This window comes from Crotalus tigris, unplaced genomic scaffold, assembly GCF_016545835.1.
Source record: "Crotalus tigris isolate CLP2741 ecotype Arizona unplaced genomic scaffold, ASM1654583v1 scf7180000020588.15403103151:6194809, whole genome shotgun sequence".
Classification (NCBI taxonomy): Eukaryota; Metazoa; Chordata; class Lepidosauria; order Squamata; family Viperidae; genus Crotalus; species Crotalus tigris.
This window is the reverse complement of record NW_024098092.1, coordinates 5107487-5134104: the sequence shown is the minus strand read 5'-3', so window position 1 is coordinate 5134104 and position 26618 is coordinate 5107487. Positions and strand designations below refer to the sequence as shown.

General features: G+C 44.4%; 6 protein-coding genes across 6 annotated transcripts in view; 2 read left to right on the top strand and 4 right to left on the bottom strand.

The window, feature by feature from the left end:
- The window catches only part of ATP10D (ATPase phospholipid transporting 10D (putative)), a 33441-nt gene extending 32391 nt beyond the window's left edge, over nucleotides 1-1050 (bottom strand). Inside the window, exon 1 of the mRNA XM_039367543.1 lies at nucleotides 255-1050. The gene's annotated coding sequence lies outside the window, so the exon portion shown is untranslated. The remainder of the gene's footprint in view (nucleotides 1-254) is intronic.
- On the top strand, nucleotides 102-3083 carry COMMD8 (COMM domain containing 8). Its single transcript, XM_039367552.1, has 5 exons — nucleotides 102-246; nucleotides 1057-1212; nucleotides 1614-1766; nucleotides 1974-2129; nucleotides 2733-3083. Exons 1-5 carry the CDS (start codon nucleotides 205-207, stop codon nucleotides 2751-2753), a joined length of 528 nt encoding a protein of 175 aa, XP_039223486.1. The 5' UTR covers nucleotides 102-204; the 3' UTR covers nucleotides 2754-3083.
- A 976-nt stretch (nucleotides 3084-4059) lies between these two features.
- Nucleotides 4060-9652, bottom strand: LOC120319130 (arylacetamide deacetylase-like 4). The gene is made up of 4 exons (XM_039367550.1): nucleotides 8906-9652; nucleotides 7364-7580; nucleotides 5794-5857; nucleotides 4060-5129 (listed from the first exon to the last, which is right to left on the bottom strand). The coding sequence occupies exons 1-4, from the start codon at nucleotides 9077-9079 to the stop codon at nucleotides 4349-4351; spliced, it is 1236 nt and encodes a 411-aa protein (XP_039223484.1). The 5' UTR covers nucleotides 9080-9652; the 3' UTR covers nucleotides 4060-4348.
- An 819-nt stretch (nucleotides 9653-10471) lies between these two features.
- On the bottom strand, nucleotides 10472-14523 carry LOC120319131 (arylacetamide deacetylase-like 4). Its single transcript, XM_039367551.1, has 4 exons — nucleotides 13840-14523; nucleotides 12570-12786; nucleotides 12128-12191; nucleotides 10472-11484 (listed from the first exon to the last, which is right to left on the bottom strand). Exons 1-4 carry the CDS (start codon nucleotides 13858-13860, stop codon nucleotides 10710-10712), a joined length of 1077 nt encoding a protein of 358 aa, XP_039223485.1. The 5' UTR covers nucleotides 13861-14523; the 3' UTR covers nucleotides 10472-10709.
- Nucleotides 14524-16130: 1607 nt separating this feature from the next.
- On the top strand, nucleotides 16131-20596 carry VAMP3 (vesicle associated membrane protein 3). Its single transcript, XM_039367684.1, has 5 exons — nucleotides 16131-16244; nucleotides 17478-17553; nucleotides 18161-18319; nucleotides 18884-18935; nucleotides 19423-20596. Coding segments are annotated over exons 1-5 (309 nt in total). The 5' UTR covers nucleotides 16131-16242; the 3' UTR covers nucleotides 19443-20596.
- Nucleotides 20597-21322: 726 nt separating this feature from the next.
- Nucleotides 21323-25239, bottom strand: LOC120319229 (urotensin-2-like). The gene is made up of 4 exons (XM_039367864.1): nucleotides 24892-25239; nucleotides 23036-23149; nucleotides 22061-22104; nucleotides 21323-21671 (listed from the first exon to the last, which is right to left on the bottom strand). The coding sequence occupies exons 1-4, from the start codon at nucleotides 24989-24991 to the stop codon at nucleotides 21555-21557; spliced, it is 375 nt and encodes a 124-aa protein (XP_039223798.1). The 5' UTR covers nucleotides 24992-25239; the 3' UTR covers nucleotides 21323-21554.
- Between the last annotated feature and the right edge of the window lie 1379 nt (nucleotides 25240-26618).

Sequence of the window (26618 nt, the reverse complement as noted above, 5' to 3'; positions counted from 1 at the left end):
TACAGGTGACAAAGCAAGAGCTTTGGGGTTAAAAAACTACAATTCCCGGGATGGGATGCTCCTCACGTGACCGGCAGCAAGGCTGCGCCTGCGCAGAACAGGCCACGGCTGGCCGCAGGAAACTACGCGTGCGCACAACGCCCTTTTCAAAAAAAAAGCGAGCCAGGCAGACCCGCCGGGACTCTTGCGCGTGCGCAGTAGAAAATGAAGCTTTTGGAGAAATTGCCGGAGGCCGAGGCGGCGAAGGTAAGCACCGAAAGAAGGGACGAGTTTTATTATGGGCCGGACGGTTTCTGCACCACCGGAGCACCTTCTTTCCTTTCATTTCCCCTCGGTTCGGGCACCGAACGCTCGACGCTAGCTGCGCATGCGCAGAGCGGGTCGCAGAATCTGTGTTATCTGTGTGCGCATGCGCATGTTCGTGGGGTTTGTTTTGTTTTTTGCACATGCGTAGTAGGGCGTTTTACTTAGTCTCTTCCTGTAGCATCCTTGCTGTGTTGAATAACAGAGTTGGAAAGGGGCCTCGGAGGTCTTCTAGTCCAGCCCCCTGCTCAAGCAGGAGACACTTTCATACAGCATAACAATGGCAGAGTTGGAAAGGGGCCTCGGAGGTCCTCTAGTCCAGCCCCCTGCTCAAGCAGGAGACACTTTCATACAGCATAACAAGAGCAGAGTTGGAAAGGGACCTCGGAGGTCCTCTAGTCCAGCCCCCTGCTCAAGCAGGAGACACTTTCATACAGCATAACAAGAGCAGAGTAGGAAGGGACCTTGGAGGTCTTCTAGTTCAGCCCCTTACCTGTTGCATTTGCATCTCCCTTTTCCTTTTGGAGAGATGCAACTGCGACCGTCATAAATACGAATCAATTGCCAAGTGCCTGAATTTTGAGCATGGGGGATGCTGTGAAAAACAGTCGTAAGTTTTTCAGTGACATCGTAACTTTGGACAGTCACTAAACAAACTGTTGTCAGCCGGAGAATATCTATACTTCCGCCTAGTCGTGGCATTTAAGAAATCATGCCATGAAAGTTCCTGTTTATGCCAATTTTTTCTCGCAGTTCCTTCACAAGGTGGTCGATGGGCTGTGTGGCTACGCTTTCCCTCGGCACCAGGACTATAATGCTATTTGGGACTTAGCAGAATGGATGGAGGCTCTAGAACAAACAGCCTCGTACTTCAGGAAAACCGTTGGAAAAGACCTTTCTGATGAAGAGGTATGTATAGAAAAGAGAGACTTAATTCTGCGGATTAAGTCAAAATTATTTCACAGGAAAAAAAAACGTATTAAGAACATTACAAGCCAAGCTTTATTTGTGGAGAATTTGGTTGTGGGTTTTTCTATTCAGATTCACAGGTAAAATTTGCTTATGGACCCACCGGTGCATGTTTCAAAGTGACTTTTTTTTCTCCCCATTGTGTTAGTAGCTACTAGAGGATTAGCTGTATTTGCAACAAGCTGGGCGCTGGTGCCTGCAGGCAGCAGGAGCTGTCCCAGACAAAAAGTAACACACCTGGACTTTCACACCTGCCTTAGGATAGTTTAGTTTTTATTGGATAAGAACTGTACTGGCTTAAGCGTTGCTCTTGTACCGCTAATTGTTTCTTTTCTTTGTAGGCTGCTCGGCCATTGGCTGAGTTAAATCCCGACACTCAAAGAGCAATGCTGGCTTGTTTGAAAGGCAGAAAACCTGATATCAGGCAAGCCCTGATTGGAAAAACAAATGCTATTTGTTCCTCCCAGCTCTTGAATTTTGACTGGCAGCTCAAGGTGAGATTAGCCTTCTCACTTCTTGTCTGCATAATATTCTAGGAATCCCAAACTCTGAGGAAGAAGGGAGATGTGAAGGACTCTGAAGCAAAAGTTGGGCAAAAGCAAAAGAAAGATCCTTTATTTATTTCTTTTCATGGATTCTGATTTTTTTAAAAACAAACAACAACCAGGTCTTAGTTGTGTTGTGTTTGCTTTACTTTACAGCTTGCGCTTTCTAGCGATAAGTTGTCCATGCTCCAGATGCCGCTTTTAAACCTGGATCTGGATTTGTCTAGAGATGGTGATCTCAAATATATCTCCGTTGAAATTAATAAAGAGGAATTACAGACTCTGATAAATGCCTTGGAAGCAGCAAACAAGGTGGGTCTGTCTGCTTCACTCACTTAACAAATGTTTCACTTAGCAACATAAATTTTGGGCTCCACGGTGGGAAACACCCAACTTAGCAGCAGATACCGAATGCTTATTTCACCCAAAATCTGAGGGATAATTCTCTGTTTAATTTAATGACTTTTCTGGTCCTTTGTATCTCCCATTTTTACTCTTATATTATCTTTGGGGAAAGTCATTCTGTTTCATAAAGCTTACTCTTTTTCTTATGGAAGAAATTTGGTAGCCGGTCCATAGATGTTGGGAAACTGTTGGGATTTTCATATAAATGGAAACTTAATTATCCAGGCCAACGGTATCTAAAAAGGCTACATCATAGCAACTGGACCAACGTTTATTAAAACGGAGATGTTTTGTTGTTTTCATTTCGACGGAAGAAGTTACGAAATTAATAAACTTTAATAAACTTTGCTCCAATTGCCGTGATTTAAACTTTATACATACCTACGTTGGGGTTTTCATGGTTGGGGATTGACTGAGAAGATACGGGGGCAATAAACAATAAAGTTTAAAATATTACAATATAGTTGAACAACGTTATTTACTGGTTTCTATCTTTTTCATTCTTTGAAGGTTGTTTTGCAACTGAAATGATTCCAATCTCGGAATTTCCCGGTGACGTTTATTCTAAAATGCAAAAGGATTTTTGTTTTTCCCCTGAGCTGCAAAATTCAGCACATAAACGAAGACGGAGAATTTTAATGGCAAGCTTAACAAGACTCAAACTGCTAATGAGCAGTAGATCAAAATCAGTTAAGTACATTTAGGCTAAATGGCCAAAATGTGTCATAGAGCAAAGCTTGGACTCTTGCAGTATATCTGAAAAGTTTTGAAGGTGCTGAAAATTCACTGGAATTCTTGGGAACATTAACAAACATTGTGTCAAATTATTTGCTGCGAAATAAAAAGAATTCTTTTTCCCAATTTGCTTCGGATTTGTTAAAACAATTACATACATTGACTACCATCTGACTGTCAGATTTGAAAGCAAAATAATTCATTTCTAACTTGCCTAAGAACCATGTTTTCTAGTAGAAATGTTTTCTATCTACAAATAAAAGGGAACATCTCCACTTAAGAACATCAGCTTAAAAGTGACATTAGGAACACTCCCATTCATGTCAAGTGGACTTACAACATTAGAGTAAATACTTGTAGGTGGGGGAAAAAAATCAATAAATGTTTTTAAAACTGAGTGGAATGGATGAAACATAGGCTGTCAAGTATGTTGCAGAATTTAATAGTGTTGAATCTTGTGGATGTAGGACAACTTGCCACAGGACGAGTTACAGTAATATCAAAGAAACGGTGGAATAGAATGATTAAAGAAGGCCAGAGGAGGGGCAAAATGAAAGGTGAAAGACAAAAAAAAAATTAAATTATTTTAAATAATTAAATTGAATTGTTGAATTCTCCCATGGCTAGTTGCCCTGCAGTGAATTTAAAAAGAATAGAATAGAATAGAATAGAATAGAATAGAATAGAATAGAATAGAATAGAATAGAATAGGAGCTGGAAGGGACCTTAGAGGTCTTCTAGTCCAGCCCCCTGCTCGAGCAGGAGATCCTAGACCATTTCAGACAAATGGTTCTTCAGTCTCTTTTGGAAAAGCCTTCAGTGATGGAGCATCCACACCACTTAACGAAAGATTAGTAACAATCATGTTACTAATTTGACAAGTGCTATTTTGACAAGTTCTGTTATTCTGATAGGATGACAGTCTCCCCATATTTGAGGGGCTGCCCCAGAAAAGGGGGGGGTCAACTAAAGCACCTGAAGGCAGGACAAGAAACAATGGTTGGAAACTCATCAAGGAGAGAACAAGCTTACATCGAACTAAGGAGAAATTTGTCTGAAATGATATAATTTTTCCTGCTTTAGTGGGGGGGGGTTAGACTAGAAGACCTCCAAGGTCCCTTCCAACGCTTGTTATTCTGTTAATTGGAAATCCCGTGAGGTCTACACCAAGTTGCATTTAGGAGGGCTTGAAAATTTTCCCGTGAAAGTTCATCTTCCTTCATGAGTTCTTATGAACCAGAGAATCGGCTTGATTTTAAGAGCTGCGTTTGGATGAGGAGGACCCTGGTTTGGGGTTCATTAACCAGCATTTAACCAGTTTTTCCTAAATCTGGGCCACTGAATTCTCTGCATTTCAGGAAGAAGATTAATTCTTAGGTTTAATTTGCCCCTCACAAGCCTCTGATAAACTTGCTGACGTCGCGTGCAATCCTGTTGGCTAAGGTAAACGACAGGAGGCGATAGTCAAAGAACACGAGAACGCCATGCACGCCATTCTCTATGTGGCTCCAGGTGACCGGCACACGGTTGTCCGTCAGCCGCTTCACGTACAGCAGCCCGTCATCGCGAAGGACATCAAACTCGCAGGTCAAAAGGAAGGTCCGAGGGAGCTTGGAGATCACCCCGTCGTCCGCACACAAGGGCAAGCAAGGCGCTGTGAGCATCATTTTCATTTCTTCGTAGAGCTGAGGGCTGAAATTAGCCCCGGGAGGCTCTTGCGGTGTATAGCCTCTGACCTTGAACTCCTCGGGGATAAGGCTGCCGTCGACCCACTTCTGGTACTTCAGCCAGGTGGCCTCCGGGACATGGCTGTTCTTCAGGAGACCGTTCACGAAGGAAGTTGGCTTGTTGAAGTATCGGCAGCAGGCGAAGGCCACCAGTTTGCGCCACAAGATGGGACTTCTGCAGTTCTGCTGGTAGGACGGCAAGGTCATATCCAGAGCCTGCAGCACTGGGTAGATCAAGGCTTGGGCGTGGACCTTGGGAAGATCACACCGATCCACCAGTAACTGGCAAACGTGGGCGGCTAACAACCCCCCGAAGCTGTCTCCAGAAATGATAACACGGGAGCTGTCCACCCCGTAATCTTCGGCGTGTTTCAGGAGGAAGATGGTGGCCTTTAGACATTCAGCATGCTGGTTTGGGTAAGGGTTTTCCGGCCCAACTCCATATCTGAAAGAAGTGGGAAATGGCTTATTATGGGTTCTTAATCCAGGGTGGTACGTTGACGAGTTCGGTCCTGCCCTCCTTTTGTAATACGGTCTTTTAAAAAATTAATCAGAAGAGAGCTGGAAGGGACCTTGGAGGTCTTCTAGTCCAACCCCCTGCTCAAGCAGGAAGCCCTAGACCATTTCAATCAATCAGTCAATGAGAATAGAGCTGGAAGGGTCCCTGGAGGTCTTCTAGTCCACCCCCTGCTCAAGCAGGAAGCCCTAGACCATTTCAATCAATCAGTCAATGAGAATAGAGCTGGAAGGGACCTTGGAGGTCTTCTAGTCCACCCCCTGCTCAAGCAGGAAGCCCTAGACCATTTCAATCAATCAGTCAATGAGAAGAGAGCTGGAAGGGACCTTGAAGGTCTTCTAGTCCAACCCCCTGCTCGAGCAGGAGACCCTAGACCATTTCAGACAGGTGGCTGTCCAGTCTCTTCTTAAAAACCTCCAGTGATGGAGCACCCACAACGGCAAACCGTTCCACTGGTTAATTGTCCTCACTGTCAGAAAGTTCCTCCTTAATTCCATATATAATTTATGATTGGCCGTGGCGAGTTGAGCTGACCTTGGTGAAATGCCCAGAGACCCCCTGCCTATTAAAGGGGCAAGGAGGTAACACTCACCCAACTGCGATGACCGTTGCTTCCCCCTCTTTGGCAACGTGACACAGGAATCTTTCGTAGGTATCTGAAACAAGCAACGATGAGTTACAACGGATGAGGGTTCATTCCTGGAAACCGCTTTCCCTGGTTTAAACAAGAGTTGAAGGAACGTTTGTAATCGGGCCCTGGATGGCTGGTGCCAGGCCTCTGCTAAAGTCTGGGCTGTTTGCTTTTGGAATCATGCCAAAAATGCTGTGGCAATGTTGAAAATGGATGAAGCTGTGGGGGCAGCTAGGATGTTTAAAATACAGATGTGGCTCAGTTAAGGTATGTAGAGCAAATGGCTCCCACATTTAGCAGGAGAATTTAATCCTCTCTGTTAATCTCTCTCAGCATCTAGGGATGTCTGCCTGTCTACCCTTCTCTCGCTTCAGCTTCTTGCACAAAGCTAGTTGGACTAGAAGCATTCTTGACGCGAACATTATAGGCCCAGTCAACTCTTCAGTAAATCATTTAGATGAGGGAATAGAAAGGAGAACTCATCAGATTTGTAGATGACACTAAACTGGCAGGAACAGACAACATCCCAGAAGATTGAAGATCTTGACAGGGTTGAACAATAGGCCTTATTCAACAAGATGGAATTTAAGGTGGAGAAAAGCATCGTTTGACAACTAGGCAAAAAAACAAAACCAAAGCAGAACTACAGAGTAGGTCAAAGTTGACTCAAAAATAGTAACCAGGAAAGGCACCTTAAGAGTCCCAGTGGACAATCACTTAAACAGGAGCCAGCCGTGTGTGGCAGCAGCCAAAAAAGCCAACACAATCCTTGGTTGGGTAAACAGGCATAGAATCAAAATCACATGAAGATTGAGCACCGCTTTATAAAGCCTTAGTAAGGCCACATCTGGAATACTGCATCCAGTTTTGGTCCCGACGTTACAAAAAAGATGTTGGGACTTTGGAAAAAGTGCAGAGAAGAGGAACTAAGATGAATAAAGATCTGGAATATGAAGAACGGCTGCAGGAATTGGGGATGGCCAGTCTAGAGAAAAGAAGGACTAGGGGGGGACATGATAGCAGTATTTCAGTATTTTGAGGGGCTGCCCCAAAGAAGAGGGAGTCAACTTATTCTCCAAAACACCCGAAGGCAGGACAGGAAAATCAAGGAGAGAAGTAATCTGCAATTAACATGTGAAGACAGTGAGGACAATTAACCGGTGGAACAACCTGCCTCCAGAAATTGTGGGTGCTCCAACACTGGAGGTTTTTAAGAAGAGACTGGACAACCATTTGTCTGGAATGGTATAAAAGGTCTCCTGCTTGAGCAGGGGGTTAGACTAGAAGACCTCCAAGGTCCCTTCCAGCTCTATTCTAATGTGTGTGGTTGTGTGTGCGAGAGAGAAAGAGGGAGACTTTGAAGTGGAATGCCAAACAAATTCACAAGCGTGTTTTAGTAACCAACCATCCAGAAGCGTTTTGCTGTCATCCGGGATGCTTTTCAGACTTCCAACTTATCGCCCTGAATATTCCCCAACTATCTCGGTTTAGCAATCTGTGGTTAGCTTGGACTACGTCTCTCTCCCCTTACCGTAGCTTCCGAAAATGCCACAGCCCCCATGGAAGTAAACCATCGCTTTTCTTTTCGTAGCTGGCACTGTTTTGGATGAGTAGATCCTCACCGGCACTCCGTCAAATTTCTGGTCCCGAATGACGAGGGCCGGATCCCTGCACGCCGGGATTCCGTTAACGAATATCCGTAAGATTTCAGGGAAACTGCTGAAACCCAGCTCCTCCAACACAATTCCCTGTTGGCCAACGGAAAAAAGAGGAGTTAATTTGGATAGATTATCTTAATCGGCATACAACGGTTCCTCTAGTAGTGACTGTTTTAAGGAGTCAAATCGGAAAAAAATAAAAGGCTTTTGTGGCTCCAACTAAAAAAAAAATTGGAAGTTCACAAAGGAACATCATAAGAATAAACTCTAAATTGTTAGAAACCCAGTTCCAAGAATATTAGATATTCAGCTCCAAGAATATATCATTGGTTCTCAACTGACTTGTGTTTATGTCACAGTGTCCTGGGGTCATGTGATCCTCTTTGTGATCTTCTGATAAGCAAAGTCAATAGGGAAACTGGATCAAATTGGGGAGTTGAGTGGGAGTGACAGGACGTGACATCTTATCCAGCTGGAGAACTTTGAGTGGGGGCACTTAAACTTTAACTTAACTTTGACTTAAAGTTTAAACTTAACTTTGACTTAAACTTTAAACTTAACTTTTACTCAAACCTTAATCTTAACTTTTACTCAAACTTTAAACTTAACTTTTACTTAAACTTTAAACTTAACTTTGACTTAAACTTTAAACTTAACTTTTACTCAAACCTTAATCTTAACTTTTACTCAAACTTTAAACTTAACTTTTACTTAAACTTTAAACTTAACTTTGACTTAAACTTTAAACTTAACTTTTACTCAAACCTTAATCTTAACTTTTACTCAAACTTTAAACTTAACTTTTACTTAAACTTTAAACTTAACTTTGACTTAAACTTTAAACTTAACTTTTACTCAAACCTTAAGCTTAACTTTTACTCAAACTTGAAACTTAACTTTGATTTAAACTTTAAACTTAACTTTTACTCAAACTTTAAACTTAACTTTGACTTAAACCTTTACTTAAACATAGTGAGGGATAATTCTCCCAAGTTAAGATTTTTCTTTTTCAAATCCTTTTTTTTTTAAAAAAAAGACTTTCACCCCATTTTTTTTCATTTATGAAAAAATTCTTTGGATTTGGCCACCTGGCCTGAACCAAACCACCTCCCCAGGCTTCTGCTCTGGGTCCAACTCTGCCCAGTTGGACAGGCCCAGTTACCACCCAGCTGTGAGATCCAGGAAAAAGAAAACGAAGGAAGCCCCTCCTATTTCAGCCCTTCCAATCTGGACAGGCAGGTGACCCGGTCAGTTTCACTGCTTTCTTGCTCAAGAAAGCCAAGAAACGCTTGGAGGGCGGCGACGCCGATGAACTCAGGCTAATTCTAACCTGGCAAGAAAAGAATAAAGCCGTGCTATTCTTCTCCCCTACGTTTGTGAGGGAAAAGAAGGAAGGAACGAAAGACAGGCCTTACTAAAATGATGCCCGAGATGAAGACCGTCTGGCAGAAACGGAGCTTCCACTGTTGTTCAATTGCAGGAGGAAGCGACGTTTGGGCATACTGGATGATGACCGAGACCAGGAAGATGGCTGGGTAGATAGCGGTCCCAACAAGGAGGCAGCCCAGGCGCTTCCAGAGGGACCTCATGGCGCCTGGTATGGGGCAGAAAGATGCTCTCCTCCTCTCCTCCTCCTCCAAACTGTTCACAGAGGCTGTGAAGAGTCCGGTGGCTGATCCAGGGAAAAATAAATGGGATTGATAAGGGGAGGCCGGCCTTCTCTTCCCATTATGGAGACACCTACAAGGATAATAAGGCAGGGACACAAGGCAACGTTGGATCCTCGCCTTCTAAAACAGGTTTATGTCCAGTTGGGAAATGCAGGTCTCTAAGTAGATCTCTTAGTGTGTGGATTCAACAGGTTTACTCTGTGGGCCAACCTCTTCTCGGTTCTCCTTCCATCGGCTAGATGCCAAAAGATTACCCGGTCTACCGCATTATTAAGTCTACTATATTATTAAGGGTTTAATCACCAACGCTGTGCAGCATTTTCAGCTCCCTTTTTATTTCCTGATGTTGCAATGGTGCCACTTTGGAAAGAGTTGCCCGATTGTGGTTCCTATAGGGAGCGATCCTGTGGCCGTGAGCCACGACCATCCTACCCCTGCCTAAGGGATGTGTAGAGCCCCCAGTTCAGGGGTAGGGGTGTGTGTGTGTGGTGGCGGCGCAGTGGTTAGAATACAGCATTGCCAGCAGTTCGATCCTGACCGGCTCAAGGTTGACTCAGCCTTCCGTCCTTCCAAGGTCGGTAAAATGAGGACCCAGATGGTTGGGGACAATATGTTGACTCTAAACCGCTTAGCGAGGGCTGTGAAGCACCGTGAAGCGGTCTATAAGTCTAAGGGCTGTTGCTATAATTCTCCATTCTATTCCGATCAGAACGTGCTAGGAAGGGGCAGCATGAGGGCATGGCTGTAATCCCAACATCTCATTTTAGATCAGTGGTTCTCAACCTGTGGGTCGGGACCCCATTTGGGGTCGAACGGCCATTTCACGGGGGTCGCCAAACAATGCAGTCCGTTATTTTTTTTCCCCTTTTCCTTGGCTGTGCTACTCCCTTTTATTCTATTGGCTTTTGAAAGCCAATAGAATAGACTCTCTTGAATAGTCTAATTCTATTGGCTTTCAAAAGCCAATAGGAATTGTCCAGGCTGTCTCTGCCCTGCTGAGCCCGCCAAAAGTCCCATTCTGCAAACGGTACTGCGCCAGTTGAGTAGTCCTCGACTTACAACCGGTTGAGTAGTCCTCGACTTACAATCGGTTGGGGGTCGCGGCATTAAAAAGGTTGAGAACCACTGTTTTAGATCGTTGCAAAGGACCTGGGTCTCAACTGGATTCCCTATTTGTGTTCCTTGCCTTTTAGCCAGGCTCCATGTTCTTTATGGGCTAACCATAAAACAAGTGTTTTTAATGCATCTGTTCTGTCCCAGCCTACAAGCTCACAAGGAGAAACCCCCGCTTCCAAACAAGCAGGCTGGAACTGCAGGAAAAAAACAATCCCTTTTTATTATTCACAGACCTGAATAAAATGTCCAAGGCAAACAAAACACAGTTCACTGAAACTTGATTCCTTAACACAAGCGGTTGCCTTCAGCAGCCAGCACCTGCGATTGCAAGAGACAGCCGGGAAAGATTGCGACAGATTTGCTTGTTGGCCAGCAGGGGACTTCGCAAGCCATAAAATCGTAGAAGGCCGACGGAAATAAAAGTAAAGGCTTCCTAGAACCGTTCTAGGAACTGAAGGACCCTTTGAAGATTGCGCCTCGTCCCGGGGAACTCCATTGGCCCAAGGCCTATCATTAAGGAGATCCCGTGGAATCCATCCTCCAGGTGATGCCAGGTGACCGCCACCCCGTTCTCTTCCAGCCGCCTTTTGTAGAGCAGGCCGTCGTCTCGGAAAATGTCGTATTCGCAAGTCAGAAGGAAAGTCTTTGGAAACTGCCGGAGGATGGCATCTTCCGCCAGGAGTGGAGAAAGCCTGGGTTCGAAAGATCTCTCGTATAGTCTGAAAAGGTCTTCTGAAAACAGACTGGGTACAAATGGCACGTAACCCCGGACTTTAAACTCCTGGGGAATATGGTCCGGGCTAACCCACTTCTGGTACTTGGCCCTTACTTCCTGGGACAAGTGGGCATTGGCCATAACGCCATCCACGCCGATGTCACTTCCGGTGAGATAAAGCATGAAGAAAGTGACGGCGTGTCTCTTGAATAACAGGGGCACTGAGTGGTTTTGCTGGTAAGAAGGCAGGTTGGAATCCAGGGTCTGGACGTAAGGGTAGAGGAGCACGTGGGCCTTGACCCGTGGCAGGTCCTTCCGTGACACCAGCTGTTGAGAAATGGCAGCCACGATGCTGCCTCCACTGCTGTCTCCACCCAGCACGATCCGTTCTGGGTCCACCCCGTAGTCCTGCGCGTTCTTCAAAAAGTGCAAGACGGCAGCGTAGCAGCTGACCTGTTGAGCTGGGTAAGGATGCTCTGGGGCTAAGGGATAGCTAAACCAACATTGAGTTAAAAAGAAATCGCTCAAAGGCATTGGGGTCCTGTTGTTCCTATTATTGTTGTTGTTATTTTACATTTAATTTTCAATTCGATTCACAGTCTGGGACTGGTAAAAACTCAACACTTCAAGTCCTATTCTATTCCTTTTCCTTATTCTATTCTATTCTATTCTATTCTATTCTATTCTATTCTATTCTATTCTATTCTATTCTATTCTATTTCTATTGTATTCTATTCTATTCTGCATTATTCTATTCTATTCTTTATTATTTCTATTGTATTCTATTGTATTCTTCATTATTCTATTCTATTCTATTTTTTATTATTTCTATTGTATTGTATTCTATTCTATTCTATTCTTCTATTCTATGAGCTTTTAAGGTAACGTCTGAGTATATAGGCAATATATTATTATTGTTGTTGTGCAACATCCAATACAGGCACTCCTCGACTTACCAATACAATTGATCCCAAAATGCCTGTAATTAAGTGAGACATTTGTTAAGTGAGTTTTGCCCCGCTTTACGACCTTTCTTGCTGCCGTTGTTAAGCGAATGACTGCAGTGGATAAGCTAGTCATCCGGTTGTTAAGTGAATCGGGCTCCCGTGTTTCCCGTGTCGCAAATTAAACCTTACCCGATGCAGACAATCACGGTGGCACTTTCCTTGGCAAAGAAGTGGCACAGCCGTTGGTAACTTTCTGGAAAACCACAAAGAGAATAAGAGGGAACAGAACAGAGCTGGAAGGTACCTTGGAGGTCTTCTAGTCCAGCCCCCCTGATCAGGCAAGAATTGATCTTCAGACGAGAAAGTCCCACTTCTCCCAGCCCTAACTTGTAGGCTTTTTATCTGAACCCACCCACCCATTTCCCTTGGCAAGTATTTCGCCATCCCAGTCAATTTCAGGCAGTCCCCGACTTAATGACCACAAGGAGGGGCCCACATTCCTGTTGCTCAGCGAGACGTCGGCCGCCCAGTGTTTGCATTTTGGTGGGGAAACGGCCCTAAGTCCCTTTTTTCAGTGCCGTTGTAATTTTGATTGGTCACTAAATGAACCGTCGTTAAGTGGAGAACTTACCAAGGCTTCCAAACAACCCTCCTCCTCCGTGAATCCACACAAGCCCTCGTCGGTTCTCAGCCCTTGAGGATTTGGACGCGTAGACCCTGACGGGCACCGTGTCGAAAAGTGTCTCCTTGACGATCAAGTCAGAGGCCCTCATTGGGAGTTTTCTGTTGATCAGCAACCTCAGAACATCCACTTCACTGCACATGCCAAGTTTCTGCAGAATCGCACCCTGCTCAATGCAAAAGTTGAGAAAGACACCAAATGCATGGAGAGAGTCAGACCTCTTCTTTGTGGGGGTCAACTTATTTTCCAAAGCACCAGAAAGGTAAAAGACAAGACACAATGGATGGAAAATCATCAAGGAGAGGAGCAACCTGGAATTAAGGAGAAACTTCCTAACGGAGGACAATTAACCAGTGGAACAGCTTGCCACCAGACGTTGTGGGTGCTCCATCACTGGAGGTTTTTAAGGAGAGATTGGACAGCCATTTGTCTGGAATGAAACAGGGTCTCCTGCTTGAGCAGTGGGTTGGGCTAGAAGACCTCCAAGGTCCCTTCCAGCTCCTATTCATTTCTGTTCTATTATTCTATTCTGTTCTGTTTTGTTCTATTAATTCTAATTCTATTCTACTCTGACTTCTAATTCTATTCTATTCAACTCTGAATTCTAATTCTATTCTATTCTATTCTGAATTCTAATTCTATTCTGTTCTAATTCTATTCTATTCTACTGTACTCTGAATTCTTATTCTATTCTTTCTGTATTCTGTTCTGTTCTATTCTTTCTCTATTCTCTTCTCTTCTCTTCTTTCTATTCTGTTCTGTTCTATTCTTTCCATATTCTATTCTATTCTATTCTATTCATTCTAATTCTAATTCTACTCTATTCTATTCTGTATTCCAATTCTATTCTACTTTGAATTCTTATTCTATTCTATTCTTTCTGTATTCTGTTCTGTTCTATTCTTTCTCTATTCTATTCTATTCTATTCTATTCTATTTCTATTTCTATTCATTATTCTGTTCTTATATTCTAGCACTTTGAAGGCACTTCAAGCAAGGAGCAGAGCTTAAGGTGTGAAGGGGAACATGGCAAGGAGACAACCGTATCAGAATGAGAAAGGAAGAAGTCGATCCCAAGCAATAAAAAAAAAAAAACCAACAAAAACTGAACATTGACTTTTCTACAGCTTCTGCTGACCAAATTGCAAGTCTCTGCAGGACTGTGGTGGCCAGGAAAAGCCCCTGAAAGCAAAGCTAGAATCCAAGGACGGAGGCTTACCAGTCTCATAAAAATCCTCATGAACAATTACATGAAGCAGAGTTTTCCCCCTTGGCTGATTCCGGGTGGGATATGCACCCTGGTGAAATCTTGGTAGAGGAGCCAGACGAAGACTAAAAACGGGATCGAAGCGCAGAAGGAAAATGGTCGTTCCTGTGCTGGAAAGCTCCTGCAATGGGATTCTTCTTCTTTTTAATTTTCTGGCAAATGTGGTCAAAGGAAATTGCAGCTCCAGCTCCCTTGTTCGTTTCTGTTTTTTTTTTTTTCTCGGTCTGCGAGATCTGTGTGTTGCCACAACCTGGTTCTTTTAACAGTAGGACCCAGGTGTGCCTTTTGTATCCTTTCCCTCCTGCATTTGACACAATTGTGCAACTCAAAGTTCAAAAGAACAAATCCTTCCCTGATTGATGATAATGTCAACCGACATTTGCGTTCCTTGCAGATCACCCATCCGATTACATGGGGAATATACTGATTTATTGCCCTTAATTATGGACTCTAGAACCATATAATGTTTCCAGGTGAGCCACCGGGAACAACTTTCCTTAAAAGAGAATTTGCTTGACAGAGATTTTGAGATGAAAACAGATTCCACGAAGGTTCGTGCCAAGCGGAGTTGGCCCTTTGAATTCTAATTTAGGGCAGAGGATCAGAGTAAGATCAAAGGCAGGGCCCTGAATGCAACTCCTCGCCATTTGTTGATAAGGAGATATTTGTAGGGTTTCATCACATCCTTTGGAAGAGGAAGCTGAGTGTAATAGATATACGCAAATAGAATAGAGTAGAATAGGGAATAGAATAGAATAGGGAATAGAATAGAGTAGAATAGGGAATAGAATAGAATAGAATAGGGAATAGAATAGAATAGAAAATAAATAGGATATCGAATATAGAACAGAGTTGCTTCAGTTGAACCATCGTCCAATGTGCTCTACAGGGACCCCTTCATCCCTTCCAAGCCTAGGAAAATTTATCCCACTAGACCAGGGGTAGGCAACCTTGGCTCTTTTATGACTCGGGGACTTCAACTCCCAGAATTCCTGAGCCGAGCCGAGTCATAAAAGAGCCAAGGTTGCCGACCCCTGCACTAGACAGCCAAGAAATCAATCTGGCAATTTCCTATACAGGAAAGCCCTCTGGTGGATACAGGAAGTATTGCATGCTGCCAGAGGAAACCAAGAATTCTGCAAGATAGGAAATTTGGGGAAAGCGCATTAGAAAGCCTAAGGCGGGAACACAAGGTGTCTCCAGGTTTTGGTGATGTGCTTGTTGTGGCTTGGCGTAGAAGAATAAAACGGAATGGAATGGAATTAGAATAGAAATGCAGAATAGAACAAAATAGAACAGAATTAGAATAGAAATGCAGAATAAAATACAGAATGGAACAGAATTAGAATAGAAATGCAGAATAAAATACAGAATGGAACAGAATTAGAATAGAAATGCAGAATAAAATACAGAATGGAACAGAATTAGAATAGACATGCAGAATAAAACACAGAATGGAACAGAATTAGAATAAAACAGGAATGCAGAATGCCGGTCAGGGGATCAAAATTCAGATGCTCGTCAAGGGGCTCATATTTACCACCGTCGCAGCGTCCCCGGGGCTCACGTGATCCCTTTTTGTGACCACCTGTCCAGCAAAGTCCACGAGGAACAGCCAGTTTCATTTAACAACCATGTCGCTTAACTTATCAACGGCAGAGCGATTTGCTGAACGACCAGGACAAGAGAAGGGGCAACGCTCACTTAAAAAAACGCCTTCCATTAATCCCATGGTTGTTTTAAGAAGCGAATCTCTTTGGACTTTGCTGGTTGCAAAAGGGGGGAATCGTGGGACCCTGCAACCGTCATAAAGATTGGGCTCAACTCTTGTGGTCGTAAATCAAGGAGTCGCTTACTCTTTACTCTTGGGACTGCCTTCGGCTTCCTTGCCTACTCGCGGCAGCGCTTGGAATTCGGTTTCCTTGCTCCACTTTTTCCAAAATTGATTGGGACCCCCTTGGCAGGCAATTCCGCAAAGTAGTCAAGGTGGACTGTATTTCATATTTACTTGTTATGTAAAGGTGTGTGGGTCTGCACATATGTTGTACATGGTATGTTTAGGTGTGTGTTGCGTAGGTGTTTCACTTTGAGAACGGGCAACTACATTTCATTGTCGATGTGTGCCCTTGTGCCCACCGTAAAAAAAAAAAAAAAAGACAATAAAGGTTAACTTGTCTTATTGCCCCCCTCCTTCTGCCCCCCCCCCGGCCGACAACCAGCCCGCCCTCCGGGGAGGGGTTTGCACGGCCCGCCCCGGACCCACCCCGGCGCCCGGGTGCAAAAGTCCCCGTAGCTGCCACTTCTCCTCCTCCTCCTCCTCCGCCTGGGTGTGCGCGAAGAGCGGCCGCCGCCGAGATGTGAGTCCCTCCGTGGGTCTGGGGGGCTGCTTTCGTGGGGGGGTCCCGGCTTTTGCAGCCAGGGGGCGCCGGCCGGCAGGAGCCAGGAAGTTGCGCGAAGTTGGAACGCCGCATTTGCAACCGGGCGCCCGCCGCTTTGCCTGGGCGCCCGCCGCTCTCGGGGGTCCCGGGGGAGAAGGGAAGCCGAGTCGGGCGGGGGGAGGGGGCAGAGGCAGGGCCGGGCCCGGAGGAGAGAGGCCGAGTCTGCTGGGCTGGGCGGGGAGGAAACTGGCCCGGACGGGAAACAGACTTTGGGCCGGCCTTTCCTTTGCTCGGCTTCACTTCGGAGCAAAGATTCGGACTGACTCCGGATCGCTTGCAACTTGGCGGCGCTTTTTTCTCCACCCCCCCCCTCGAAAGGGCTGGGTTTGCAACGGGTTGCAAAAAAAGGAAAACCAAAAAAAAAGCCCCGGGGCGATGCCCATTTCCGGGACAGGCGGAGCTCCGACCGACTCCGACTTCGTTTCGGTTCCCTTAGGGGCGCAGCTGAGTCCTGAGACGCTTTGGCGAGGGGTGTGTTTGTGTGTGTGTGTCTCTGTGTGTGTATGTGGGGAGGTGCGGACTGTGAGCGCGTGCTGGGTGTAGCCTCCGGGTTGTGTTTTTCTTTCTGGTTGGTTAAGGCCAACCAGGATAGCTGGTTTGGGATTCAATTCGGAATGGAGCTGGAAAAGGGACCTTGGAGGTCTTGTAGACCAACCCCCTGTTCAAGCAGGAGACCCTAGACCCATTTCAATCAATCAGAATAGAGCTAAGAGGGACCTTAGAGGTCTTTTAGTCCACCCCCCTGCTCAAGCCGGAGACCTTATACAGGTAGTCCTTGACTTAACAACTGTTTGTTTAAATGACCGTTCAAAATTACAACAGCACGGAAAAAAAGTGACTTAGGACCATGTTAACAACCAACTTAGTGTCCTCTGCAGATGTGATGAGTTTCCCTCCTCTAAGTCCTTGATGAAGATATTGAAGACTTGACTGGGCTTAAGAGGGAACCTTGTGCTGCCCTTGACTGCGGTTGAGCCGGATAGTGACTGAAACCTCATTTTATTGATGACATAGAAGCGGGAAGCAATCCTAGAATTTTAGTCTGCCATGTAGGTTGATCCTGGGGCCTGACTGGATATCGGTAACCCAGATCAACTCCCCAGGATTTGCAAATGGCGGTCTGGCAATAACCTGGCTTGTCTTTTTGTGCAGGTCTGGGGATCCCGTAGCAGGCGCTGCCTTGGGCAGCAACCGACGTCTTCAGCAGACGCAGAATCAAGTTGATGAAGTATGTATGGCCAGGCTGTTCAGAACCAGGATGGTGGGTGGGCTCAGTGGGTGAAGCTGCAGTGCCTTGCTGTGACAGTCAGTTGAGGACCTTCTTGAAGGCCCATCCGTTGAAGACCTTGTTGAAGGACTCAACCGGCTGAGGACCTTCTTGAAGGCCCATCGGTTGAAGGACTCAACCATTTGAGGACCTTCTTGAAGGCCCATCAGTTGAAGACTTGTTGAAGGACTCAACCAGCTGAGGACCTTCTTAAAGGGCCCATTGGTTGAAGGACTCAACCAGTTGAGGACCTTCCTGAAGGGCCCATCAGTTGAAGGACTCAACCAGTTGAGGATCTTCTTGAAGGACCCATCGGTTGATAGTAAGTCCTCACTGTCATGAAGTTTCTCTTTACTTCCAGGTTACTTCTCTCCTTGATTAGTTTCCATCCATCCTTTCTTTCCATTGTTTCTTTCCGTGGGCAACGTATGGCTTGTTTTTTTGTTTTTTTTAGAAAGCCAACACCATGCTCCTCTTTGAATGGGGGAAGGGGAGGTTGGGTTGGTCTGGAAGACCTCCACAGTCCCTTCCAGCCCTGGGATTCGGTGTTCCAAACCTTTCGTTCTAGGTGGTGGATATCATGAGGGTCAATGTGGACAAGGTTTTGGAGAGGGATCAGAAGCTGTCCGAGCTGGACGATCGTGCTGACGCCTTGCAAGCGGGAGCCGCTCAGTTTGAGACGAATGCGGCCAAACTCAAAAGAAAATACTGGTGGAAGAACTGCAAGGTAAGAACACTGCTGAGCTTGGAGGACCAGGTTGGTTAGAGAGAAGAGTAGAGAAGAGAAATACAGAGAAATGCAGAGTAGAGTAGAGTAGAATACAGAACAGAGAATAGAATAGAGAACAGAATGGAATAGGAATAGAAGAATAGAATAGAATAGAATAGAATAGAATAGAATAGAATAGAATAGAATAGGGTTTTCTGGCTGAGCAGGGGTTGGACTTGAAGACCTAGGTCCCTTTCAACTCTGTTATTCTATTATTCTATTCTACACAGGTATAGTTTTCTTATTTGAAGAAAGGCTGTTTTGCTTTAGCATATTTTTTTCTCTGCTAATTATTAACAGTTACACAGCTAGGTTGATTTAGAACGTGATAGTTTAAAGGGACGTGAGACATTTTAAGTACATACAAAATCAACCCCTCTGCGAAAAAAAATGGTATTTATTCTTACAATGCTTATAAATCTCTTTTCCATTGTTCTTCCCTCCCCCCTTTTAAAATGATCAGTCACGATTAAAAAAAATCTCCCACAATAAATCCTGTTTGTTTGTTTGATTTTTGAACAGATGTGGGCCATACTGGTCGCAGTGGTGGTGGTGATCCTCATAATTATCATTGGTAAGTTATCTTAAATGGGCATGAAGCCCCCTGGCTGGAAGTACAGCTAGTCCTCGTTTAGCGACTGCCTTGTTTAGCAACTGTTCGCCGTTACAAGAGTGATGAAAAGGGATTTTAGGGAACCAGTCCTCGCCTTTGTGGCCTTCACCGTTCTGTATAGCAAAGAATAGCTGAACTAAGATCCTAAACGGCTTTCCTTAAATTGCTTTGTCCCAATTTCGTCACTAAACGAGGACTGCCTGTATTTCTTGGAACCGGGACCGTTTTGCCCTAAGCACTGCCTCCAGCCAGTTTCCAGTTGCTGAAAAATAATTTGCAGCTGTCTCCCGTGTTTATTATTATTTATTATGAGTGCCAGCCTTACTTTGGGTTGTTATTGTTATAATTGTTATTATTTAACTTTAATCAAAAGAATTTTTAAAAGCGATCGTGTGCTGTTGTTTTTGCTAATCTGTTGCTTTTTTTTTTTTTAATTCCCTCTTTGCAGTTTGGAGTGTGTACGGGTGATCCAGCAGAACGTAAAAGTTGTGTTCCACATGCAAAAAAACTCTTCCATCCGACCTGCTCTGTTGCCAAGCTTTTTGTATGGGTGCACAAATCATTTATTCTGGACTGCTGTGTTTATAACTCTTTATGTAGTTTGAGCGATAAGACTGCAAGCTGCAGGAGAAAACCTCACGCCTCCTTTTTGATCATGTGCTAAAAATTGTCATTTTTGGGATAAATCGATATTATTCCTCTCCTGGTTAGACCATTGAGAAGTGGGATTGGTTTATGTTCCTGCTTTTCCTACAATTAATAATTATTTTTATCCACAATTGTGACATAGAGAACCACGTTGCCTTCATTAAATCACAGCAATTAATCAAGGGGAGCAGGCCACAACGAGCAAACACTAGTCTTTTTAAGCTGATTTTAAGTCTCTTGCAAAGAGTTGCACACTTGGTGGAGTTAAAATAAACACCGTGAACCTAGAGGCCTTTTAGGTGCAAACCTAGTTGAATGTCGGTTGTTACAACTTAGTGCCTTGTTTGGATCTGAATTGAACTGCCTGTTGCTCAGATGCAGTGAATGTGGTTGCACAATTGCAAGCAAAAAAATAAAAATAAAAACCACAAGGGCTTTTCAGAAGAATTCTGACTTTTTGCAACAGTTGTTCTGCATCGGCAATCTAGTAATTCTGTTTTTTAGATGCCCCCACTTTCCAATGAGGCTTATTCTTTTATTGATCAAGTCTCTGTGTGGCTTTTCCACTTTTCATTTCCTATATTTGTCTTACTCCTCTCCGTTTAGCACCCCAAATAGGGCACAAATACCAACAGTTAATCCCATGAAGTATTCAAGCTGTCTCATCAGATTATTTTTCAACTTGCTTATATTTCTGATTTATTCTTATTTTTTGAATACTTTTGTATAGGTTAAAAAAAAACGCCGTGATTTTGAAACACTGAAAATAAGCTTTTCCTGCCTAGATTACTGTACTTATTATTGTAGTTCTTCTTACCAATTCCTCACTCAGCCAGACTTGAATGAATGTGTTTTTCTACTACTAACATGGAATCTTCGTTGTCTGCCAGGCAGAAAAGTTTTCAACAATCCGGTGGATCGAGCAGCTGAACTTTTATTGTAGCTATTTAATAAAGAGCGATTGTCAATCCGGTTGGCGTTTTGCAACTTTTGTGGTCCAGTTGTCTTTGCGGGAGTCATATATAAAAGCTTGTCTATAAAAGCGAGTCAAAATAAGGGCCGCCTGATGAAATTAGATGAAGCCATTAATGCGGTACAAACTGTGACTCACTCAGTCTGAGGGCTGAGACAGTATTGCTTCGCTCTGTTGCTCCATCTGACGTAGGAGGGCTGCGCCCGTGCACTGATGGTTGTGAAGGTTGGCAAATTGTGTGGGAGCCCTCAAGATGGGCTAGGGAGTTTCTGCATGGGATACCCAGCAGGGATATGGCCAACCGGTGGCAAAGGTGGTCAGCTGATGTCCGTGTATTTGCTGTCTGTCACTGCGGATTACAGGGATTTAATCTTCATCAGCCACCCAGAATAATGTTTGTGAGATGGGCAGTCATATACATTGATTTAAATAATATATTTATGTATTTCTTGTTTTCTAAACTTGAACAGGATTCATGCAGGGGGAGAAGGAAAATAATTCCTTTCAATAATAGGAACAAATCTAGAGAAGATTTGGTTGGAATACACCAACCAAATACACCAATGTATTTTGTATAACAACTACAGCTGTATTCAGTAGAGGTATATATTTTTCAACCAGTAGATTGGCAGTGTTTCTAGGTTTGTAGTTGCATCTATAGTGTACTCTTTATGTCTTTTTCTCTGAATCAAAAGTTTTCTGCTTCCTTGTGGCAGGTAAGCAGGAAAGCACATGGGGACTGTGCACTGTCCGTTCTATAGGGCTATATACAGAATTTCTAACAGATTTATTAAATCCCATGCAAGTAACATAGGAGTTTCATCTTCAGTATGTCTTTATTTTCATGACGTGTGCATTTTCAGAAACGATATGCAGGAATCTAGTCTATTGCTTGATCACATCATAAATTATAGGGCGAGGGACTAAGGGCACCTGGAAGCAAGAGGGATCCCAGCCGGTCACACGCAATATTTCCAAAAGCATTGGGAGAGATTCCTGCGTTCCTTGTACTGCTTCCTGGCAGATTCCCATAAGCGTCTTAACAGCATGTTCCGGGAAAAGCTTTCAACCGGTGCCTAAAAGTGGGAAAAAATATATATAAATAGTCCTCCTGTTACCACCACAATGGACCCCAGAATATCTGTTGCTATGTGAGCAATTTACAAAGCTAAAATCTATAATGGAAGGAGTTTGTTTCTTGAGAGCAGGAAGGAAATTCTACTTTGAACTTTTCTCCATGGGAGAAGAGCAATTTTCCCAAGAAAATAAGCAGATGTTGGGAAGCTCGCTTTGCTAACTCAGGAAGATTCTCCCCCATTCAAATTATCTTCAATTCTCTTGACTAGGTCTTTTTCCAAAGGAAAAAGTTGGGCCTTTCACAAAGAAGCAGAAACCTTCAGAGGCACAAAATGAGAAAAACACCATTTCAGATCTATTTTCTCTCCGTTCACCCTCCCTTTCTTACCTCCTCAACCGATTCCCTGGGACTGAAGCGGGGGGGACCAAGATCTGCAATGAAAAGAAAAACGTTCAGAATATTTGGATCATCCTAGTGGAGGATCACACGTAAACACGAGCCAGCCGTGTGCGGCGGCAGCCAAAAAAGCTAACACAATTCTTGGTTGCATAAGCAGAGGCACAGAATTGAAATCACATGAAGTCTTAGTACTGCTTTATAAAGCCTTAGTAAGGACGCACCTAGAATACCTGCATCCAGTTTTGGTCCCCCACGTTGCAAAAAAGGATGTTGAGACTTTGGGAAAAGTGCAGAGAAGAGCAACTAAGATATTTTTCTTTGTAAAATATACGAAGAACGGCTGCAGGATTTGGGTTTGGCCAGTCTAGCGAAAAGAAGGAGTAGGGGGGACATGATAGCAGTATTTCAGGGGCTGCCCCAAAGAAGAGGGGGCGTCAAGCTATTCTCCAAAGCACCAGAAGGCAAAAGACAAGAAGCAACGGATGGAAACTCATCAAGGAGAGAAGCAATCTGGAATTTAGGAGAAACCTCCTAACAGTGAGGACAATTGACCAGTGGAACAGCTTGCCACCAGAAGTGGCTACTCCATCACTGGAGGCTTTTAAGAAGAGACTGGACAGCCACCTGTCTGGAATGGTCTAGGGTCTCCTCTTTGAGCAGGGGTGGGACTAGAAGACCTCCAAGGTCCCTTCCAGCTCTTTTCTGATTGATTTGTATTGGAAAAACAGAACCTGTTTCATTGCAGCAAGTTCCACTGGTTAATTTGTCCTCGCCGTTAGGAAGTTTCTCCTTAATTCCAGGTTGCTCCTCTCCTTGATGAGTTTCCATCCGTTGTTTCTTGTCATTTGTCTTTCTGGGGCTTTGGAAAAATAAGTTGACCCTCCCCCCCTTCTTCTTTGGGGCAGCCCCTGAAATACTGTGGGGTGAGATGGCACGATTATTGAAGGGGGGGAAATGTCTTACCTGCTTTGCTCGAATTGTCCTCTGTCTGTGCTCCTAGTATCCTGGTTAAGATTTGCTGGAAGGATCTTCTGCTGGTCAAAGGATCCAGGCTTAGCTTGGCCTCTTCATTGTTGACTGCAGATTGAGAACAAAGTTGGAAAGAAGCAAGGGGATGTTTGGAGACAAGTCTGTCTTCCCCCTGAAATCCTTGAGGATGAAGAAGACCCTTATTCCTTTGCTCTAAATCATAAACCTTTGCTCTGGTTACCATTCTTGCTAATCAGAAGTGATGCTTCCTCTGACATCTAAACCTCCTTCCTCTAAATCTCCTTAAGGTAGGAAGTCCTGGGTGGAAGTCTGCTAAAGAGAGAAGCATCCTAAAATTCAGGTCCTGACAGTGAGAACCATTAACCAGGGGAACGGCTTGCCTCAAGAACTTGTGGGTGCTCCATCACTGGAGATCTGGATAACCATTGATCTGAAACGGTCTAGGGTCTCCTGCTTGAGCAGGCGGTTGGACTAGATGAGCTCCAAGGTCCCTTCCAACTCCGTTGCTCTGTATTCTCTTCCATCCTTCCTTCTTTCCTTCCTTCCTTTTTTTCCTTCCTTCCTAGCAGTAGAACTAAAGGGAAATTTCCTGAACAGCTTCCCTCCAGAAGTTGTGGGTGCTCCATCACTGGAGATTTTCCAAGAAAAGATTGGACAAACATTTTTCTGGGAGGGTATAAGGTCTCCTGTCTTGGGCAAGGGGGGGTTGGACTAGAGGACCTCCAAGGTCCCTTCCCATCCTATGATTCCATGAACTAAGTTCAGATGTGGATCTAACCTAATCTCCCCTTCATCAGAGGGGGAGGCTATCCCAGGGAACGCAAGCCCATCACCTTATTTATTTTTAATTTTGTTAATTGAGGGGGTCACCAGTTCCCCATTAAACAGCTTGAGCGTCAAACGTAGGCGAGGCGAATGTTGCCTTATAGCACTAAAGACCCTGTTCTGTCATGGGCACATGGTTCTCTTCATATTTCAGGGAGGAAACACAACGCCGGAAGCGTTTCACAAGTACTTATCCTAATGACATTTTAGCCGAAGTTTGCGGAAAGGCAAAATCCAGCCCACCCCCTGCTCAAACAGGAGACCCTAGACCATTCTGAATATCAGAATAACAGAATTGGATGGGACCTTGGAGGTCTTCTAGTCCATCCCACCCCCCGCTCAAGTAGGAGACCCTACTATTATTATTATTATTATTTCAGACAAGTGACTCTCTAGTCTCTTCTTAAAAGCCTCCAGCGTTGGAGCATTCACCACTTCTGGAGGCAAGTCGTTCCACTGGTTAATTGTTCTCACTGTTAGGAAATTTCTCGTTAATTCCAGATTGCTTCTCGCCTTGATTAGTTCCCATCCGTTGCTTCTTGTCCTGCCTTCAGGTGCTCTGGAGAATAAGCTGACCCCCCCCCCTTCTTTTGTTTCAGCCCCTAAAATACTGGAAGACCGCTATCATGTTGTTTCCCCGCCCCCCAAGTCCTTTTTTTCTCCACACTGGCCATCCCCAATTCCTGCAACCGTTCTTCCTATGTTTTAGTCCACAGGCCTTCAAACGCCTTAATTGCTCTTCTCTGCACTTCTAGATACCCAGCCTCTGATCCTGATTCTTAACAACAGCCCAATCTGCTGCCAGTTTTGCAGTCTCCTTCCTCTCTGAAACTGGAATTTTCTCTAAACAGTCCCCCACCCTTCTTTTCTGTTTTGGCTGATTTTGCACAAACAAACTTCGTTTGGGGCTTTGCTTTCCAGATGCAACGGACTCATCTCCCATTCTTCTACAATGCCACGTCATTAAATGCTGGACGAATCCAAAGAATGAAATCTCTTCTTACCTGGGGCCCAAGCAGAAAGCTCCTCGCTGGTCCGGGGTACGGCCCACAGCTGGCCACAGAGGCTGAAGAGCAAAAGGCAGCACCAGCCCAGCTTCCCCATTATTTGCACCCAACCTTTGGTGTGTCTGGAGTTCCCTGCGTGCCGTTGCGTATCTCCAGAGGTTTTCCCACCTTGGGCTTATATGCTGTAGCCCACCTGTGACCTCATCACGTCCGTGGTCTCCGCCCCACCCCAAAATTCTCCAACCAACGTATTGTCCGTTGACAAGAAACACAAACAACATCTTGGGCACTGAGGTCATCCTTCAAAGTCGCTTCATAGACCATAAATTGTCTCCTTGCGTGGTGGACAAAGCGAGTGGAGGAGGGTGGGGGAGGGAGAGAGAGAGAGAGAGAGAGTCCAAAAAAAAAAAAAGTTTATAAATCGGGCATAAAAATCAGAGAGTACCTTTGGGTGATCAATCACCAGCTAATGAAAACATCGGACGTCATTTGAAATGGCCAGTGCATCGAAACGGCTGATTTATGAAGCTGGGCAAGCTTGACGCAAGTCATCCAACCAGATATGGATATGTGCTGGGAGATGGATGGGGGAGATGCCCTGTTGTGTTGGAGGCACCCGTGCCAAGAGAGTAAGATGAGCAAGGAATTAAGCAGCCATTCCCAGCTCTCCGTTCTTGTCTCCCTACGGAAAAAGTCAGGATTACATCTATGGGCTGCGTATATGTCCTGGTTGACTGGCCTTGGGAACGGGACCCTGAACGTGAAGGTCACCAGGTAAAAGGGAGGCTGGGACATGGTATCAAACAGGACAAATGTCGCACAGGGGCCAGTTTTTGCTGACCCACAAAGCCTGCTCAGATATGGAGCACTGTGGAAGACACTAAGAGGGAAGGAGACACGGCCTTCACTCAGGAGGTGAAAAAATATAAAGAACGCTGCTGGAATTGGGGATGTCTAGTTTAAGGAAAAGAAGGACTGGGGGGGGGGACAGGATAGCAGCCTTCCAGTATTTGAGGGGCTGCCCCCAAAGAAGAGAGAGTCAACCTGTTCTCCAAAGCCCCTGAGGGCAGGGCAAGAAGCAACGGATGGGAACTAATCAAGGAGAGAAGCAACCTGGAATGAAGGAGAAACTTCCTGACAATTAGAACAATTAACCAGTGGAACAACTTGCCTCCTGAAGTTGTGGGCGTTCCAACACTGGAGCTTTTTAAGAAGAGACTGGACAGCCATTTGTCTGAAATGGTATAGGGTCTCCTGCTTGAGCAGGGGGTTGGACTAGAAGACCTCCAAGGCCCCTTCCAGACTCATGAGATTATATGACAGATGGAGGGATGAATGAATGGATGCAATGGCTTCTCTTCTATTCTACTCTACTCTACTCTATTCTATTCTCTATTTCTATTCTATTCTATTTAGTTCTGTTCTGTTCTATTCTTTATTCTATTCTACTCTTTAATTCCATTCCATTCCATTCCATTCTATTCTATTCTCTATTTCTATTCTCTATTTCTATTCTATTTAGTTCTGTTCTATTCTTTATTCTATTCTACTTTTTAATTCTATTCTATTCTATTCTATTCTAATTCTAATTCTATTCTATTCTATTCTAATTCTTAATAGAATAGAATTGAATTGAATTAGAATTGAATTGAATTAGAATAAAATAGAATTAAAATAGAATTGAATTGAATTAGAATAGAATTAAAATAGAATAGAATTGAATT

Excerpts from the sequence above, each read along its gene's own strand:
- COMMD8 (XM_039367552.1), top strand. The coding sequence starts at position 205 with ATGAAGCTTTTGGAGAAATTGCCGGAGGCCGAGGCGGCGAAG. Across the intron at positions 1,213-1,613 it reads AAGACCTTTCTGATGAAGAG|GCTGCTCGGCCATTGGCTGA; the intron begins GTATGTATAGAA and ends TTTTCTTTGTAG. Across the intron at positions 2,130-2,732 it reads CCTTGGAAGCAGCAAACAAG|GTTGTTTTGCAACTGAAATG; the intron begins GTGGGTCTGTCT and ends CATTCTTTGAAG.
- LOC120319130 (XM_039367550.1), bottom strand. The coding sequence starts at position 9,079 with ATGAGGTCCCTCTGGAAGCGCCTGGGCTGCCTCCTTGTTGGGACCGCT. Across the intron at positions 7,581-8,905 it reads TCATCTCGGGCATCATTTTA|GGAATTGTGTTGGAGGAGCT; the intron begins GTAAGGCCTGTC and ends GTTGGCCAACAG. Across the intron at positions 5,858-7,363 it reads TGGCATTTTCGGAAGCTACG|ATACCTACGAAAGATTCCTG; the intron begins GTAAGGGGAGAG and ends TGCTTGTTTCAG.
- LOC120319131 (XM_039367551.1), bottom strand. The coding sequence starts at position 13,860 with ATGAGGATTTTTATGAGACTG. Across the intron at positions 12,787-13,839 it reads TGAGGATTTTTATGAGACTG|GGTGCGATTCTGCAGAAACT; the intron begins GTAAGCCTCCGT and ends TGCATTGAGCAG. Across the intron at positions 12,192-12,569 it reads AGGGTTGTTTGGAAGCCTTG|AAAGTTACCAACGGCTGTGC; the intron begins GTAAGTTCTCCA and ends GTGGTTTTCCAG.
- VAMP3 (XM_039367684.1), top strand. Across the intron at positions 18,320-18,883 it reads ACTGGTGGAAGAACTGCAAG|ATGTGGGCCATACTGGTCGC; the intron begins GTAAGAACACTG and ends ATTTTTGAACAG. Across the intron at positions 18,936-19,422 it reads GATCCTCATAATTATCATTG|TTTGGAGTGTGTACGGGTGA; the intron begins GTAAGTTATCTT and ends CCCTCTTTGCAG.
- LOC120319229 (XM_039367864.1), bottom strand. The coding sequence starts at position 24,991 with ATGGGGAAGCTGGGCTGGTGCTGCCTTTTGCTCTTCAGCCTCTGTGGC. Across the intron at positions 22,105-23,035 it reads GGACAATTCGAGCAAAGCAG|ATCTTGGTCCCCCCCGCTTC; the intron begins GTAAGACATTTC and ends TTTTCATTGCAG. Across the intron at positions 21,672-22,060 it reads CCAGGGAATCGGTTGAGGAG|GCACCGGTTGAAAGCTTTTC; the intron begins GTAAGAAAGGGA and ends TCCCACTTTTAG.